At 38.7% G+C, this 17,500-nt stretch overlaps 1 protein-coding gene and 1 long non-coding RNA gene across 2 annotated transcripts in view; one reads left to right on the plus strand and one right to left on the minus strand.

Annotated features, from left to right (window-relative positions):
- The window catches only part of LOC148725064 (uncharacterized), a 249,609-nt gene that overhangs the window by 106,327 nt on the left and 125,782 nt on the right, over positions 1 to 17,500 (plus strand). The window lies entirely within an intron of this gene.
- The window catches only part of LOC111343471 (uncharacterized), a 21,422-nt gene continuing 6,634 nt past the window's right edge, over positions 2,713 to 17,500 (minus strand). The window contains exons 9-24 of the mRNA XM_022950660.2: positions 16,863 to 17,048; positions 15,774 to 15,938; positions 15,497 to 15,574; positions 15,240 to 15,383; positions 14,903 to 15,091; positions 14,407 to 14,532; positions 13,834 to 13,980; positions 10,057 to 10,206; positions 9,518 to 9,643; positions 8,274 to 8,393; positions 7,637 to 7,768; positions 7,151 to 7,276; positions 5,647 to 5,772; positions 4,070 to 4,195; positions 3,782 to 3,883; positions 2,713 to 2,998 (exon numbers count right to left, since the gene is read on the minus strand). Coding sequence (XP_022806395.2) covers positions 2,898 to 2,998; positions 3,782 to 3,883; positions 4,070 to 4,195; positions 5,647 to 5,772; positions 7,151 to 7,276; positions 7,637 to 7,768; positions 8,274 to 8,393; positions 9,518 to 9,643; positions 10,057 to 10,206; positions 13,834 to 13,980; positions 14,407 to 14,532; positions 14,903 to 15,091; positions 15,240 to 15,383; positions 15,497 to 15,574; positions 15,774 to 15,938; positions 16,863 to 17,048 — 2,144 coding nt within the window. The 3' untranslated portion in view covers positions 2,713 to 2,897. The remainder of the gene's footprint in view (positions 2,999 to 3,781; positions 3,884 to 4,069; positions 4,196 to 5,646; positions 5,773 to 7,150; positions 7,277 to 7,636; positions 7,769 to 8,273; positions 8,394 to 9,517; positions 9,644 to 10,056; positions 10,207 to 13,833; positions 13,981 to 14,406; positions 14,533 to 14,902; positions 15,092 to 15,239; positions 15,384 to 15,496; positions 15,575 to 15,773; positions 15,939 to 16,862; positions 17,049 to 17,500) is intronic.

Consider the following 17,500-nt stretch of genomic DNA (forward strand, 5'->3'; position numbering starts at 1 on the left):
CGTCCAACAATCAGAGATGGACTGCCGGCTATGAGAATCGAAGTGTTTATTTGGCTGAAAAAAAAATTTCACGAGAGAAAGTAAACATACCTTAATGATAAAGAATAACTAATTTTTTAATTACAACACTGTTTACCTGAAAATCTTGACGATTGTTAGGAACAACAGATAATAAGCAGTTTATAATGTCTTGATTAAGATAAATGCCTGGTAGAAACTTTAGTAGGATCATTTTACTGTGACCGTGCTCAGATTAAATGTGTTAACCTCTAATCTACGATATTCGCGTGTGTTAGTTTTTTTTTTTTAATAAAAATTAGAAAATAATACTTCGCCCATCCCTTTAATGTTGGGATTCGAGAAAGTACTTTGCGCCTAGAAGTTCTCTTTTCAGACCCAACTTGAGGGCATAATCAGAAATCAATATAACCCTTAACTAGAAATGTGTAAATTGCTCTTCCAACTCGCTACTAAATCTTTATCGTCAGTAAAAAATTATTTATTTAAAGTACTTTATACATGGGGCATTAAAATCATTTTTATATAACGGATTATTCCTTGCAAAAAACAAACAAAAAAAAGGACGAGGATTTTGAAGTTACTTGGTAATCATACCTCACTGAAAAAAACCTTCTGTTACCAAGCTTGAGATAACACATGATAAATATTTATAAAAATCTTTGAAAACAAAATTTTTGATACTACAGTTTCGACATAATACTACGTTTCACCGTTCGAAAATACATTACCTACAGTTTGCTCAATTGCTTGATTAACTAATAGCTTTTGAAAAAAATTGTCAAAATGTGCATGGTTTGACTACTAAACTATTCGCTTTAATTTCGAGAAGTTTTTTAACTGTTAAACGTTCATGAACACAACTTAACGAACTGTCATGTCCCAGGCTTTGGCGCGCTTTATACAGAAATGTTTCGCATGGACAATAGCTGAGTGCCTCAAATTCTAGCTAGCAGATGGCTTCCTCTTTCCACACGGTGACAATTGACAGTTACCAGCTTCAATTATTCCAGGTCATTCCGTTACAGGGGTTTAACTTGACTCGTAGCTATTTGGTTTTTTAGAAGATTGTGGCCACTTTCCAAAATCAAATGTCACGTTGTCGCCAATCAACATAAAAGAAGCTCACCTAGAGACTTCTAGAAAGCCATTAATGAGTTGTTGATTTAACAATACTTACTTATGATGCACGATCCTCGCAGTAGAGAGCGCTATTTATGCAATAGCGAAAATAAGACATGAAAAAAATCAGGCCTGTACGGGATTCGAACCACTGACCTCTGCGATACTAGTGCAGCGCTCTACCAATTGAGCTAGCAAGCCAACTGGGAGCAGGCCGTTAAGTTGATTCGTAATAAACCCGTGATGATAAATCAGATACAAAGTGTATATGAAGTTCATATATTTTGAACTGCGGTATTAGATACGCATGATGCACGATCCTCGCAGTAGAGAGCGCTATTTAAGCAATAGCGAAAATCAGACCTAAAAAAAATCAGGCCTGTACGGGATTCGAACCACTGACCTCTGCGATACTAGTGCAGCGCTCTACCAATTGAGCTAACAAGCCAACTGGGAGCAGGCCGTTAAGTTGATTCGTAATAAACCCGTGATGATAAATCAGATACAATGTATATATGAAGTTCATATATTTTGAACTGCGGTATTAGATACGCATGATGCACGATCCTCGCAGTAGAGAGCGCTATTTAGGCAATAGCGAATCAACTTAACGGCCTGCTCCCAGTTGGCTTGTTAGCTCAATTGGTAGAGCGCTGCACAAGTATCGCAGAGGTCAGTGGTTCGAATCCCGTACAGGCCTGTTTTTTTTTCAGATCTGATTTTCGCTATTGCATAAATAGCGCTCTCTACTGCGAGGATCGTGCATCGTACGTATCTAATACCGCAGTTCAAAATATATGAACTTCATATATACATTGTATCTTAACAAAACTTCATTCCCAAATTCGAGGCGAATTAGGACTTGAAAAACAAACAGAGCTTTCTGACTTCAAATGTGGCTTTGAGATGCTGGGGACTCTTCTTTAGAACTGTTTTAACATAAATGAACAAAGTACGCATCGTCTGATTAATCGGTTTAGTTTCCAAGCGGATAATTTATCAGGTTATAGAGCCCGCATTTAATTATTAATGTGATGAAGGCAATGGGACGCATTTTTTCTGGGCTCTATGACGTGTTAAAATGTTGATAAGTCCCAAAAGTGTTGTATCTCAGAGGATTTTGTTTTAAAATAGCGCAATTTTCTGAATTTTCAACGAAAAGCCACGCAATTTTCTGGTCGTAGATTCAAGCAAACATCAATTCAAGCATGATAAATCTACTACACGTGTTTTGTAATTGCAAGAATTTTGTACTTATTTTGCTTCGTTTTTTGAACGGTAAATATATTTCCAGGTGTTGATGTTTCGTAAAGTTGTCTTTCATAGGAGGCTTTCATCTTAAAATAGTACAATTTCAGAATTTATAACAGAAACCACGAATTTTCCGGCCAAAATTCCCGCATGCATCCATAGCAATTCGATATACGCACGCTAATCATAATCCAATTCTCTCATAGCCCGGGCTCTCTATTACGCGCCAGAAAAACCATAAATAGCTCTCTGTCATGTTCAAGATTTAACTTCATCTCTTCTCTGTAGACTGATGGACTGTTATCCATGAGCAAAAGTTGCTTTGTGAAGGTTAAGATAAGTGAGGAAGAGAATTTATTACTTTCTTTCAAGACTATCTTTGTTTAGAGATCAAATTACAGATATCATTGATACAAGGCATAGTTATGATCTGGTTTCAGTTCCTGAAATATTGTTTTAGACTCTAAGTACAATAAAAAATGATTCACAAAGAGAAAAAAAAATCATTATGAAAGATTTCGCAGAACCAGGGACAACAGTAACGTTGCTATCATGATGAGGAACCCGTCTCGAGAAGGAAGGGAAACGCCTGATGATCCAAGAAAACCTGTAACGATACGAAGCCTGTGGTTATTACGTAGAAAAGTAATAAGTATTCGGCTGCAGTTTTAAAAGATGCAGGGATGAGCCTTTTTTTTACCGTCCCAGCCTTCCCACGGGACGCACTATTACCACAATTTTTCAACAAGTGCCTACAGAGGCTTAACCTTCTCCTCTTCGCCCTGAGCTCTCTCGGAAATTACGCCTGGGACACACTATTGCGGAAATTCCGTAAGTTCCTACAGGCGCTAAACCTTTCTATTGCAGTGGGTCTGAAATTTATGGCCAGAAGATTTGTTTCACGTGGCTAGAACGATGACGATTATAATTATTATAGAGAAGGGATGAATATTCTTGGAGTGAAGTGTTCAGAAATTTCCATTCCACACATTGGTATCTCATCTAAGACCATTTTATATCATCGCAATGCATTCCGCTCAATTCTGTCCCATCTCATTTTATCTCATCTCACTCTATCCCATCTATCTGGTTCAATAACATCCCATTTTTTGCCATATCGTCTTATCCCAGACGTAAACATACTAACCTCTTTTTATCCCATTGCATCCCACTTTGCCTCAATCCAACGCATGCCTCTCCATTCCAGCCCACTTGATCTTATCTCATCCTATGACACTATTTTTCATCTCAACCCATCCCACATTCCCCATTCTATCCAATCCGATCATATCCTATCCTATTCATTTCTGTCATAACATCCCATTCTACCCCACCCTAACACTTCCATACCAACCCATGCCTTTCCATCTCATTTAGTCGCATCACTAACCTGCTTCACACGTGAAGTCTGGGCCGAGAGAATAGCCCTTTAGACATAAACACTTTCCTTTTTCACAATATGAATTTGCACCGCAAGCAGGAATGCAAATTTCTGAAAACAACAATAAAAGAAATTTGTGTAAGACAATAGAACAGAGAAACGTACCTCCTTACCGTATGCAATTATTTTTTCGACTCGTATTAACATACGACATTTGCTTAGGTTCAATCAATCATCCCTAATGTCGGTAATGAGCCTTTTCAAAAGGAAAAATCACAAAAGAATACGATGTGTTACCTTTACAAGCTCCTTGTAGCGTTTTTTGGTAACCGCCTTTACAGCGACATTCATAAGCGCCGATGAGGTTTCTACACTTTGAAAACTTGGTGCAATTATGGACGTCCTCCTCGCATTCATCAATATCTACAAACAGCAGAGAGAAAATAATGATTTGCATTTGATCTCTTTTTTATTCATTTGTTATTGATATAAGGAGTTAAAGCGAATCTCAGGAGACTTCCTTAGAGCCAGAACAGGAGAGAAGGCTAGTGTTTCCTTTAAGAAATACTTAGTCTCATCGCTAACTGCAAAGGTATAGACTATCCAGATGAATTGGAGGCACAAACATAGCTATCTTTGCAAAATCAAGATAAACGCCTAAGTTCCCTTCTGCTAATTTCTCGTGCTTTGTCTGGTTTACCCAACGCCCGTTACTCGCGTTTGTTGGATACGAGACTGGTTATAGCCAACTTGGCGTTACTCACTTGGCTATTTACCATCTCATATCCTACTCGCACTCATGGAATAGTTGTTTGATTAAATTTCATTAAACTTTAATTCTAACGTCTGAATATTTGGAGCTTTTTCAGCTCTGCAACAGGATGCGCAATGCTTTCTATGTAAGGTGACTCGGAATATATGCTGGTAAACTGGGTTGAAAGAAAAAAAATATTGTTCTGTGTTTTGATTGGTTCAATCAACTCCGGTTATCAGCTCATACCCCGAGTCACTTTAAATGCTTATCACACTTATCGGCTATGGAAAGCGTGGCCCCGGTTGTTGGAAGGGTGGATAACCCAATGGATAAATCTGTGCTTGGTGGATATTGCAGTACCTTTTGTTAACACCTATCCTCTAGATAGCGACTTATCTGTGCGATGGGGTTATCTGCCCTTCGAACAACTTAATGCCCTAGGGGTAGGATAAGGACTAGGATTAGGGGTTAGCTGATTCTTGCTGTTGTTGTAGAGCTTTTTCAAGGATTGATATTTTCGAGTGTTTTTAGGTTTATCTTTTGTTTTATTAAGTCTCGCCTTTTTGCGTCTACGTTGTTCAATGTATTTTGATGAATGTAAAGTTTTGATCATTTACTTTTAGTGTGTGCTTGAACTTGGCTCAGTTCTTACCGTGCTAGACATTTTAATCGCTTGTTATGGCTGAGGATAACTAGTTTGCTAGGTGGTCATGTTTGGGTTGGTAAAACTGACCTTTAGTTTTACCCACACTGAATATCCTGTTTTGGAAATTCCCACGGTCAGCTAACCCAAACATGTCTGTGATTTTTACATTAAATGAGAGGGCACTCCTCGCTGAAGTCAGAAGAAGAGAAGAAGAAAAATAGCTGTGGTAGTAGAAGGTAGTAGCAACAATAGAAGAGGAGAGAATAAAAGAAGAAAAGTATAGAGTCTTAGTACCTCTAGTTAATTCGCCAAGAGAGTGAAAAACCCCTAACAACACTGTATTTCTCCACAAACATTCTAGGTGATTTGTTAACAGGCCTTTCGTCTTTTTATACCAAGTGGATTTTGTAAAGATAATCCTCTATCATTTGCTTTTTTCGACTCCTGAAAATTATCCTTGCGTGTATGGATTACCTGTGCAGTTTTGGCTACTTTTGTCCAGTCGGTATCCATGGCGACAAGTGCAAGAAAACGATCCAAACGTGTTCTCACAAGCCATATGAGCACTACACGTGTAAACATCAATGCATTCGTCTGCATCTGAAGGGAAGCAGAAATCAAATATTTAGAAAAGATTTAAGATACAAGCACGAGTTTTCAACAACGGCCAGCAATCACTGAGGTGCAGAACTGCGGCTGAAGCCAAATTTGCGTAAACGGACCTCACTGTTCAAAATGGATGGATATTGCTGTGCGTCTGTTTAACAAATAGATTCTATGTTGTCGAGCAACTGTTCAGAAATGGATGACGGATGACGTCAAAATGTGGATAAAACATTAAACCGGCACATCAGGCGCAGCTGAGTGCGTCACCCACACTTTTATTTTATATTTTTTTCAAATGTTTTTCTTAACTAATCTGTTACAATTTCACTGGAAGTTAAATGAAAAGGAGGAAATATAACAAAAGACAAAGAGATACAAAAGAAATTACTATGGTGCGGAACTGCATGTTCTTTACCACATTCTGACGCCTTCTTTGAACTATTTCTGAGCCGGCCCATGGCAATATAATATCTATTTGTTTTATGTTATCAAAGGCAACATTTTGTTTCTGGTGATATCATCTGTGCGTCTGTTCTCTAATAGATCGTAATGTGTGCATAATTCGGTTACACAAATGACTTCTTCGTTTATATAATTCCTTTTTGGTTGTTTTCAGAGTCACTATTTGCATTATTTCGCGAAAGTCTTGGAAACATTTTAAAAGCCGCGCAGATATCAGCATGTTGGGCAAACGATCATAAAATGTTCAGCTCCTTTCCTACAAAATCCTTTCTCTGTAGCTGGAACGAAAAGCCCCAATTCAGATGACAAGTTGTGCTCTGTATAAGAAGCGGTCACAATCTGGATGGTCTGAATGTGTGCATTATTGTCATTCTCTACCTTTGGTATGGAACAGAAGGAGGAAGCAGTTCCTTTAGAAATGTATCTATTTTGTATGTACCTGCTGATCACATCTAAAACATTCCAGCAAGTCAGCCAGTCTTTCTAGATCAATAGCTTTTATTAGAGGAATTATACCAATTCGGTCAAATTCTTTCAGGGAACACTAAGGCCGTTTATTTAGAGGAGGTCTAACCCAAACCCGGCCGCGGTTTTGCGCAAGCAGTGGGCCTACGCATTCTCTATACGAGGGTTGTTTTCATTAAGTAAATGTCCTTACATTACTAACTTTCGGCCCTCTTCCTCCTAACTTTGTTCTCAAAAATAAATGTTTCAATAAAATATCCATCTAAATTTAAAATAGTTTAGTTCATGGTTTTGGTTAAACAACGGCTAAACTCTGTTTTAAAATGACTGGCCCTAAAGATCTAGATAGGCCGGATGACCGTCTTTCTGGAAGATATTTAGATGTGATCAGGGAGGATATGTTCCCACGATTCGTACTTATTTTGAACCAATGCTTGTTGCTTACCAACGCACTGCTTTGTTTTTCGATCAAAAGTGAAGCCCTCAGTGCAGGAGCAGTGGTACGATCCTTCCGTATTTTCACACGTTGCCACTCCGCCACATGGGTTCTTTTTCTGGCATTCATCTCTATCTGTAATTATAACAAAATGAACGTAGTGCGCATCGTCTAACTGGTAAATTCAGGTTCCAAACGGATGTTTTACCACGTTATAGAGCCTATATGTAACTAGTTATGTCATAAAAGCATTAGAATGCATTTTCCGCCTTTTGAAAGCCACTTGGGATGTTGAAAGAACACCCCGAAAGCTTATAAGTCACTCACCATCGGCTCGTAACTTATAAGCTTTCCTTTTGTTCTCCCATCATCCCACGTGGCTTTAACACGCGTTATAGAGCCCGGAAAATGTGTCCTATGGCCTAAGGAGAACATATTCAATGCATCAAGAATCGTCTAAATTGAGAAAAAGTTCGAATAATAATCGCTACTGACCAGTGCAGTTCTTTCCATCGTCCATTTTGCTCTCGAAGCCCACTTCACAGTTGCAGTGATAAGATCCCCGAGTATTTGTACAAACGGAGTTTGAACCGCAGATACTTTTGTCCTCATTACACTCATTTGTTTCTTCAGGATGAAGAAAGATTACATAAAATTATATTGTATTCATTCATGCTCAATTCTCCCTTTTTGACAAGCTTTCCTTTAATTGAATAAATGCTGATAGTTTCTAAAGAAACTGTTTGGGGCTGCGTCGGTGGGGGTAACGAAATAATTTGAATATATCAACAAAGTTTAAATGGTAAATTGGCCACCGTTATGATTATAAAATCTGACGTTTCGAGCGTTAGCCGTTCGTCGGAGCGAAGGGCTAACGCTCGAAACGTCAGCTTTTATAATCGTAACGGTGGCCAATTTACCATTTCAACTTTGTTGATATATTCAAATTTTTTCTTTAATCGGAAGCAAAAAAGCGTGTAGTAGCTGGGCATTGAAAAGATTTTTACACACGAGATTCTGTTCTACTACAAGACTATCAAAAATAAATCAATTCATCCAACATATAACTGTAATATAACTTCGTACGCAGTTTGACATTTCTTGTGCATAAAGATTAAGACAATTCTCTTACCAACACAACTTTTGTCTTTGATATGATAACCTCGTTTACAATCGCACAGGCGCAAACCTCCGAAGTCTTTGCAAACTTCATTCTCCATGCACGGTTTGTTAATTGAGCATGGCTGCATCTCTGTTGGGAAAAGGAAAACCTAATTTCGTGGATGTGTTTTCCAATGATTTCCAGCCCTAAGGAAGGTCTTAACTGTGCAATTTAAAATTACGCCAATCACTGCTTCCGCTCCATTTATCGTTTTTTCTGGCGCGGGATCAAAGCGGGAAGTCCCGATTGGGCTAGATGGGCCCATCTTGCCCACTCGGGTAGCCAATCAGAACATAAGATTTGCTTCATTTTGCCCATGGGCGCTGCCAGCTATATAATAAAACAAAGTAATACATGTTTGTAGATATGGAATTTTGTATTTAACACTTGAACATTCAAAGACAAATTCCACATTTATGCAAGTCTATGTATTATTCTGTATGGAAAACTGACTTAAAACAAAATGATCCAATATTTACGAGGACACAGCGCAACAGAAGCAATTTCCGTCCTTATACCGATGATTTAACAAATCTAGCCGGTGGAAGAAAGAAATTGGAAATGGTGGTTTGGAAAAGTGGAGGTAAGAGAAATTGGAGGGGAAAAATGTGATTGTGTGAGGGTCATTGAATGTGTGTGTCATGACTGCACTAAAATATTGGCGAGGTAACGTTAAGCAGTAGACCACACTTTCTATCGGTTTTACCGGCTTATAAACTACACGTGATGTTGGGAGAACACAAGAGAGGTTTTTAAACCACAAGGCGCAGTCCAGTGGTGCCATGAAACTTTTCTGTTTCTCATGTAAATACAATTTTCAGCAAATATCGAAATAAAAATCCATTTATTTTAATTTGTAGTTCCAATTTTATCTGGGGGAAAAATACATGCCAACTTTTCCTTATCGGTGAGTAGTTTGGAAATTCTAGTCGGGAGTTTCTGAAGATCTTTGACTTTAACTGTGCAACGAAAAATAAACGCCTAAAACGGAGCATCAATTTAGTTAAGCTGAATTTTGAAAAGAAAATTTGAAAACATAAAATCTTTTGCGATGTGTTTGGCGTTCGGAGCATTTCTTTGTTTCCTCCAAATCAAAGGCAGATAAACCAGACAAATAAAAATCTGTGTGGCTGCATTTTACCAATATATCAGAGCGTACGTTGTGCCTAAGTTTTGTAATAATTTGCGGTATTTTATGTAAGAGAAACTCTTACTTAGGCAATTCAAGCGGCCGTCTCCTCGAAGTCCTTGCAAACACGTGCACTTGTATGAGCCTATGGTGTTAGAGCACGTGGCCTTTGCGTGACAGGCATCGATATTACTTGAGCATTCGTCTACATCTGTTCAAAACAAAAATAATCCAATACAAAAAATATGCATTATATATCATGAAAATCTTTATCATATTTATAATGTTATTGTTTTTCACAAACATCAATGTTACAATGAGAAGTTATCTTATCCAACATCACCGTTTTCGCCTTAACAATCGGAGTTAACAATCGGAGTTAACAATGAGTCAGACTTAATTAATAGTCAAGTGCAACCTTGTCTAAAAGTAAGACTGAAAGAATAGCGTCCTGATGGGACAATTCTGGCGTAGACTGTCAAGAAACGTCTCACACCGCTCGCTGATCCACCCGATTGCTTCACCCACATCATGATGATATCATGATGGTTGATTTCACTCGTGATCTTTAAGCTTAGCAGTTTCGTCAACCATTAATACTTTTATAAAAATTAATGTTCTCACCTTTGCACTTGATGTCTATGCCGGTAGCTTTACCTCCCTTGTCTGACTCATACCCCACAGCACACTTACAAGTGTATCCGCCTATGTTGTTGACACAGATAGTGCGATCATTGCATTCGTTCAAACTTGGATTACTGCATTCATCGATGTCTGAAAATTATTCAGAACTGAATATGAGACATAGTACAGTAAAGTGATATTCAGAGATTAGAAGAAAAGTCTTTGTTATTCAATTTAGAATATGTTTATTTTAAATTTCACAGTCTCAGATTTTGATTCAGTAACGAGTCAAGTAATGATCGAATGATAGAAAAGGAGCCATAATTTTAGAAAGTTTTGGGATAAAAGAACTTTGGTTTAGGAGCTGGACTGATACTTGTCCTGAATGTGGGTTAGTTCACTGATCAAAGTTGACTTTAAAGTCACATTACTAAACATTGATTCACAGCACAAGTTGAACCAAAGCTCTTCACCATAACACAATTATGTTCATTTTATATATCCGTTGTTTTTCTCTGCGGTAATTTGAGAAACTTAGACAACTAAAGCAAACGGTCGTGACTTAAATGGATACTCCAAAATCAGATTTCCGAGTAAGGATCGGAACTGAATACATACATAGATACTTTATTGACTTTCCCCAAGGGGGCTTTTCAAAGACAATGTTATAAAAATAATCCTATTACAATTAGAAAATCCTATTTACAATTAAAGATGTTTTAAAATCTGAATGTTCTAAAGGAAAAATAAAAGTATACAAATATACAAATAAAATTACAACTCTTTGAGTAATTTGTTCCTTAAACGTTTTTTAAAAAACATTAACGGAGTTGCACAGTTTAGAGGAATTATCCAAAGAGTTCCATAAGTTTACAGTTCTATAGAAAAATGTTCTCTGACCGCTAGCTGTTCTAAAGAATGGAATTTGCAAAAGCTGCGAATTTCTGGTGCTACATCGACTAACTTCGGCTCGCTTTATGAATTTTGATGAGAGGTAATCTGGAGCCTGACCAGTCATGCATCTAAAGGCCATAGTAGCGTTCCGGTAGTAAAGCTGGCTTTGAACTGAAAGCCAATTTAGTTCCTTGCGAATTGGTGTAACTTGGTCAAATTTACGCGCACCGCTAACAATGCGGCATGCGAAGTTCTGCACCGCCTGTAACTTGTTAACATTACATTTTGAGGTATTTGACCAAACATTGGAACAATAAAATAACCTGCTGAAAACTAAGGAATTAATAATCATCAAAAGTGTACGTTTGTCGAAAACATGCTTGACACGGTTTATTTGGCCGAGGCGGGACATGCACGAGGAAGCGGTCTCAATTATGTGTTCATCGTAAGTTAAACTGGAATCCAAAATCACACCAAGGTCTTTGGCGGTGTCTGCGGGGACGATGTCCTCACCCATAAAGGAAAGGGAGCGAAATTGCAATTTTGCACGCATCTGCCTGCTGCCAAATATCATCAGCTTGGTTTTGCCAGGGTTAAGTAACAATTGGTTGTTGGAACACCATTCTCCTATTTTAAACAAGTCGTCTTCCAAATCAGCAATTGCATCCAGGTTGTCCTTAAGTTCGAAGGAAGTGATGAGTTTCGTATCATCTACATAACTCTGCATTTCTGTGGGTTCGATGGAAGATCGTTCGTATATATGCTAAATAGTAGTGGGCCTAAGATAATTCCTTGAGGGATGCCGTTGGTCACAGACAAAGGCTCAGATAGCGTTGAATGGATTCGTACTACTTGTGTCCTGTTGCTTAGGTAACTACGAAACCATTGGAGAGCGTCACTGGAAATTCCGACATCTTGCAGTTTTGAAATTAACGTGTCGTGATTGAGGCTATCGAAGGCTTTGCTCATATCTAATAGAACAACTGCCTTTAACTTCTTTTTGTCAATGGCGTTAAGAATTGTGTCGGTTGTTTCAATCACAGACGTTTCGCACGAATGCCATCTTTTGTTACCGCTTTGGCTCTTTGATAGGGTGTCATTTGATTGCAGATACGAGGTGAGCTGATTATGTACTACCCTTTCGCAAACCTTTGATAAGACTGGTATAAGTGAGATAGGTCTATTATTGTTTGCCTGTTCCTGGTCGCCCTCTTTTGGGATTGGTGTAACCACAGCTGTTTTCCATTTTGATGGAAAAACACAGTTTTGCAAGGATGCATTAACAACAGACGTTATTGGGTGAACAATTGGATTAAGACAATCCTTGATGACACGAATCGGGATTTTGTCTATCCTTGGGGCCTTGTTTGAAGGCATCGCTGCTATTACACGTTCTATTTGTTTATAATCAATGGTACTCAGTGTGAACTGGTCAGAGAGAGCATATTGTCTCGGTACAAAATAATTCTGATTAAGTGTTAGGTTACATTCATTAGCCAGGGACGTAATTTTGTCAACAGTGCTCTGACCAACAGATACGAAAAACTGATTAAATTCGTCTGCAACAGCTTTGTCGCTCTTACTGTATGTTCGCTGAGATGTAGATTTACTGGGAATGCACTGGCGAATTGCTTTCCAGATATTATTGATGTTATTTGGATTCCTCTGGATTTGTCCGGCAACAAATTCCTGTTCAGCAATTCTGATTTCCCTCTTTACTTCCTGTCTAAAATATCTGTAGGCAGTCCAAGATAGCGGATCATTTGTTTTCTTTGCTTTCTTACGCCAATCATCCCTGGTCTTACATCAATCCGCGGATGTTGTCTGTTACGCATGGATTTGGTTTACAGCGTACTTTAAAGGTTTTAACTGGAGCATGGCGGTCGAGTATCTCAGTAAATAGCGAATCAAGTGCATAAAGTTTGTCCTCGACATCGTCGAAAACATCAACTATGGACCATGGTGCCAGTGATACGTCGTTACTAAAATCAACAGGACTGTAGTGTTTATAACTTCTGGTTGTAATATAGACGGGTTTGGAGCGCACCTTCTTCAATTTTAAGGTGACATAAACCAAGTCATGGTCGCTAATCGAGCTTTCCATAACCGTGGCCGTTTGAACTTGTCTTGAGTCCGATGCAAGGATAACATAATATGAATAAATTATTTTTTGGTAAATGTCCATAGAAACGAAAATAATAGGTTCCAGTCCTCACTCGGAAACCTGAGTGAGGCGTGAGTAGTCCAGTGGTCAGCGCGCTGGACTCTGGGTCAGTTGGCCTGGGTTCAAGTCCTGGCTGGGGCATGACGTTGTGTTCTTAAGCAAGACGCTTCACTCACATTGCTTAGTCTTCTCGGATAAGACGTAAAGCCGTAGGTCCCGTCTCCTGCAGGGTCAGGGGCAGGAGACGTAAATTTCCCATGCACGAGATTACTGTGGAGTGGATGTCCTCCCCGGGGTGGGAAAGTGAGATCGCTTCATGGACTGAAGCGGCTGCCAGAGGCGCCTGATAAAAATGCTGACGTCCGATCTCAACCTTACGATACTATTAAGCGCGACTGAATATATCCACATAGAAGTCTGCGCTAGATAAATGTAAAAATGTAATGTAATGTAATGATTTTGAAGTATACATTTAAGTCGCGACCTAAAGCCAGTGGGGGATTTCACGTCTTGAAAACTAAAAATCTCGACCAGTGACATTTATCTGGAGATCTGCATTCTGGCAGAAAGAAACATGATCTTTATATTTCTTGAAATCATGCAATTCCAGTCAAGTTTACCAATTGGTAGGCACATGACCAACGGTAATGAAAGGCTTATTTTAACTGAGTAACAGAGTAGTTTCCAAGTACTCTGCGGCCAAAATCAGAATGTTTTACCTCGACATGTACGAAGATTTCCTTCAGGATTAGTCACAGCTTCGTAACCTTCCTTGCAAAAACACTTATATGATCCAGCGGTGTTCTTGCAATAAGAGTTCTTTATATGCCTCGGACATGCATTGCTAGAAGCGCACTCGTCGATGTCTAAGAAGTTAAAATGGAAAATTATCAGAGTAAAAAAAAGAACAAAAACAAAAAAAACTCGTAGCTATTGATGCTCTTCGAAAACATTAATACAGTTTCACTAGAAAGCTCTTGACGCGCTATTTTTTCTCGTCGTCTGCTCGGAAGTGAATATTACCTGCTAATCAAATCAGGGCTAGCCAATAAGCGCACACAAAAAGCACTATTTTCTTGGTTGGTATATATACTAACGACTAATATTTGCAATCTACTAAATCGAGATTGAACGAGCAACCGCTTCGAGGAGCTGATAAGACAACGAATTGAATTAAATTGCGGCACAATTAAACAAACATAATATCTCTGCGTAATCCGACAGTTAGTCATAGTAACGAATTTATCGAAATCTTCAGAGCAAAACTAATATCGGCCTTTCATTTTACATACCTTTGCATTCTTTATACCGCCCTGTTATTTGGAATCCACTTGGACAAATACAAGAGTGAATTTTTTTCCCATTCACACATTTGTAATTGTGGCCACAAATGTCAGGCTTTTTGCAGACATCGACGACTAGAAAACGTTAAAAAAACGAAAATTTTAAGGGAAAAACAAGTACATATTATAAACTTGCGTTGCTGGCGGTTTTCTGGGCACTTGATGAAACTCCAGGCCTAGTCGCTGAGACGAAGACTAGAGGATGTTTGAGTAAAGAAACTGGTTATTCCGTTGCAAGTCTGCCGTGGCCCCGCCGCTTAACGCGTCAAAACTGACACAAAATGAACCAGCACTGTTTATTGAACCAACACTGATATGTAATGAACAGTTCTCAATTCAAGCCCCACAATTCAAAAACAGAATATTCCATAAATAGCTCTGCATCAAACGATGCTCAAGTTTTAAGTAAATATCATCAAAATTGATTTGATTTGTATATTATTACCTAACAACGGGCCATTGTAAATTTCCACCTCAAGGAACTGGAGTTTGACGCCAGCTTTTTCAAAAGTGAGGCCAACAAACCTCCCTCTGGTTTCTTTTGGAAGAATTATTGTCTGGACAGATTTTGCTGTTGGAAAATCCAGACTAGCAACACGACGTTCTTTGCTCCAGAGAGAATCTTCACGAGTGCCTGTCAATGTGGAAACACCAAAGAGTTATTCAAAAGAAGAATTCATCAAACAGCATGTGGCAAGGGTGCTCTGACTTTCTCGTCGTGAAGCCTAAGATTTTCAAGTTGCCCTCAGAGAGGAGTCTGACAGAAGTATTCGATAAATTACCTATCACAACTTTTAAACCTTTGAGATCAGCCGGTTTGTAGCCTTTCGATGTCACAATCCGCACCAGATGGACTTTACATTCTGCTATCAAGTCTACATACCACCCAATTCTCATTCCTTCCTTTTTGATGGAGAACGACTTGTCTGCGATGAAAGAAAGAATTAAACGAACAAGGTTATTAGTAAATACTGAACGCGAAAGGAACATGTAATAAAAAAATTCTGTAAATACATTTGCCTTCAAAACAATGCAATACCTATCTTCTGATCACAGCCTCTGTATGCATCGTGGTTATTTACCGTAGCTTTCGCAGGACGCTTTCCAGCTAAGTTTACTTGAACAGAATCAAAATATTATTTGTAGTATAAATCGAAACAAGTAATAAATGGTCGATCTATAACGTAATAGAACACATTTCGTGTACTTCACGGAGTTTTTCAAACTTTTGCTACCATGGGTATCTTGACTCGTAGATCAACATTTGTACGAAAAAGAGTAAAATTGTTCCTACAAAAGAAAGCGTATATTCTTACCTGTCTTTGTCTGAAAAACCTCCACTTCACAAAGTTTAAAAGTGCCACGGCGTTTCGAGGTAACTTTCAATTTATTCCCAATAACAGGCTGCTGGCATTCAAAGTAATTTCCTGATCCTTTATATTTAGGAATAGTTGCACAAATTTCTTTCTTTCCTGAGTAACCTGTAATTACAAGGGTGACACACACGATAGTCTAACATAACAGTCAGTTCTGTATTTTTCTATTGGGCCAACTTCTTGACTCAACGCGTAACACTTACCCTGACTTAGCCCAACTCGCGATTAGAACCACGTCTGTTGAACACTCCATATACACACTGAGACAGACACACATACAAACACACAGACATTCATATTTTTTTGTACAATTATAATTATCCTCATTGTTTTACCACACTCCTGTCTCGGTCTTATCCTTAGAAGGATTTTCATTTTTATTTGTATAACCCTGCGTATTCGAATTGCGAGCGGAACCTTGCCGTTGAATCGTGCTGTTGATTGGAGGAAGGCAGCCTGTGCACAGACGCTTCCTGCCTTCAAAAGGAGGGAAAAGAGGCAAATGGAACCAGCCTTTCGGAATAACTTCGACTTTCAAGATACAGAAAAGTATTTCTTATGCGAACACCCCAAGGTACCTAAAGGACCCTCGTCAGTGATGGCCCACCTAATTCAAGCTTTGGTACACGGTAAACTAATAGTCCTTAGCGATCATCGAGGCATTACAGAACACTTACGAGACTATCACCGGAATTACTCCACTTAAAGCTTTAGTACACCATGTACTAACAAGTCCTTACGATCAATGAGGTCACAGAAAACCCACCTTCTTCCCAGCTACGGTCCCCCCTAATTAAAGTTTTACTGCACAGTACACTACTGAGTCCCAATACTCCTACCCTGGGTCCTTTATGCTCAGGGAAACGTTCGAAGAGAATTCAGTATAAAGCCATGCGTTGGTATAAACTTACAGAAAAAAGGGATAGGAGAAGAAATGGAAACAACCAAAAAGCGTGAACCCGGAACTGTAACCAAAACGCAACTGGTGGTATAAGTCATAATTTTAGAATAGCATCTAGCTGAACTCACCAACTGTTATTTCAGAACCTTCAAGGTACGTTGAGTGATCGTGCAATATAAATACCACTGCTACGCGGATATTATTTCCCAGGTCCAGAGACCACTCAGTTCCTGTTTTCGTATAACATGACTGAAGATTTCCATCGTTCTTGAGGGACTTTTTGTGTTTAGATATAGGTTGCAAAGCAACGTTCGCTGTGAAAATCCGATAACAGCATGTCGACATGTCAGCCTCTATCTCCTAACATGGTGTTCCGAATACTAGAAAAGGGTCTTAAAATATAAACTAGGAAGTTATTTGGGTCCTAACGACAATTATGATACTCCTTCTGAGGAAGGGCTTTTGCATCTACCACATTTTGGCATCATCTGTGGTAGACTATTACTGAAAAAACACGGTAACATAGCATCATAGCATCATTAAATGCTTAAATGAAGTTGATTTTAGATAGTTTTAAAGAAAGGGAGTGAGTTATTAACTTTTGAAAACACCCCCGCCGAAAGCAATCACTTAAAAATCTTTTTGCTCAGATTTCGAAACTTCGAACAGTGGGCGAGGTATGAAGATCAAGTTGCAAAATAAGAAATTCAAAGAAATAAGTGACAAAATCGTCTTGTTAGAGCTTATAAATGTAGTAATAAATGTT

The sequence above is a fragment of the Stylophora pistillata genome, chromosome 8, assembly GCF_964205215.1.
Source record: "Stylophora pistillata chromosome 8, jaStyPist1.2, whole genome shotgun sequence".
Taxonomy (NCBI): domain Eukaryota; kingdom Metazoa; phylum Cnidaria; class Anthozoa; order Scleractinia; family Pocilloporidae; genus Stylophora; species Stylophora pistillata.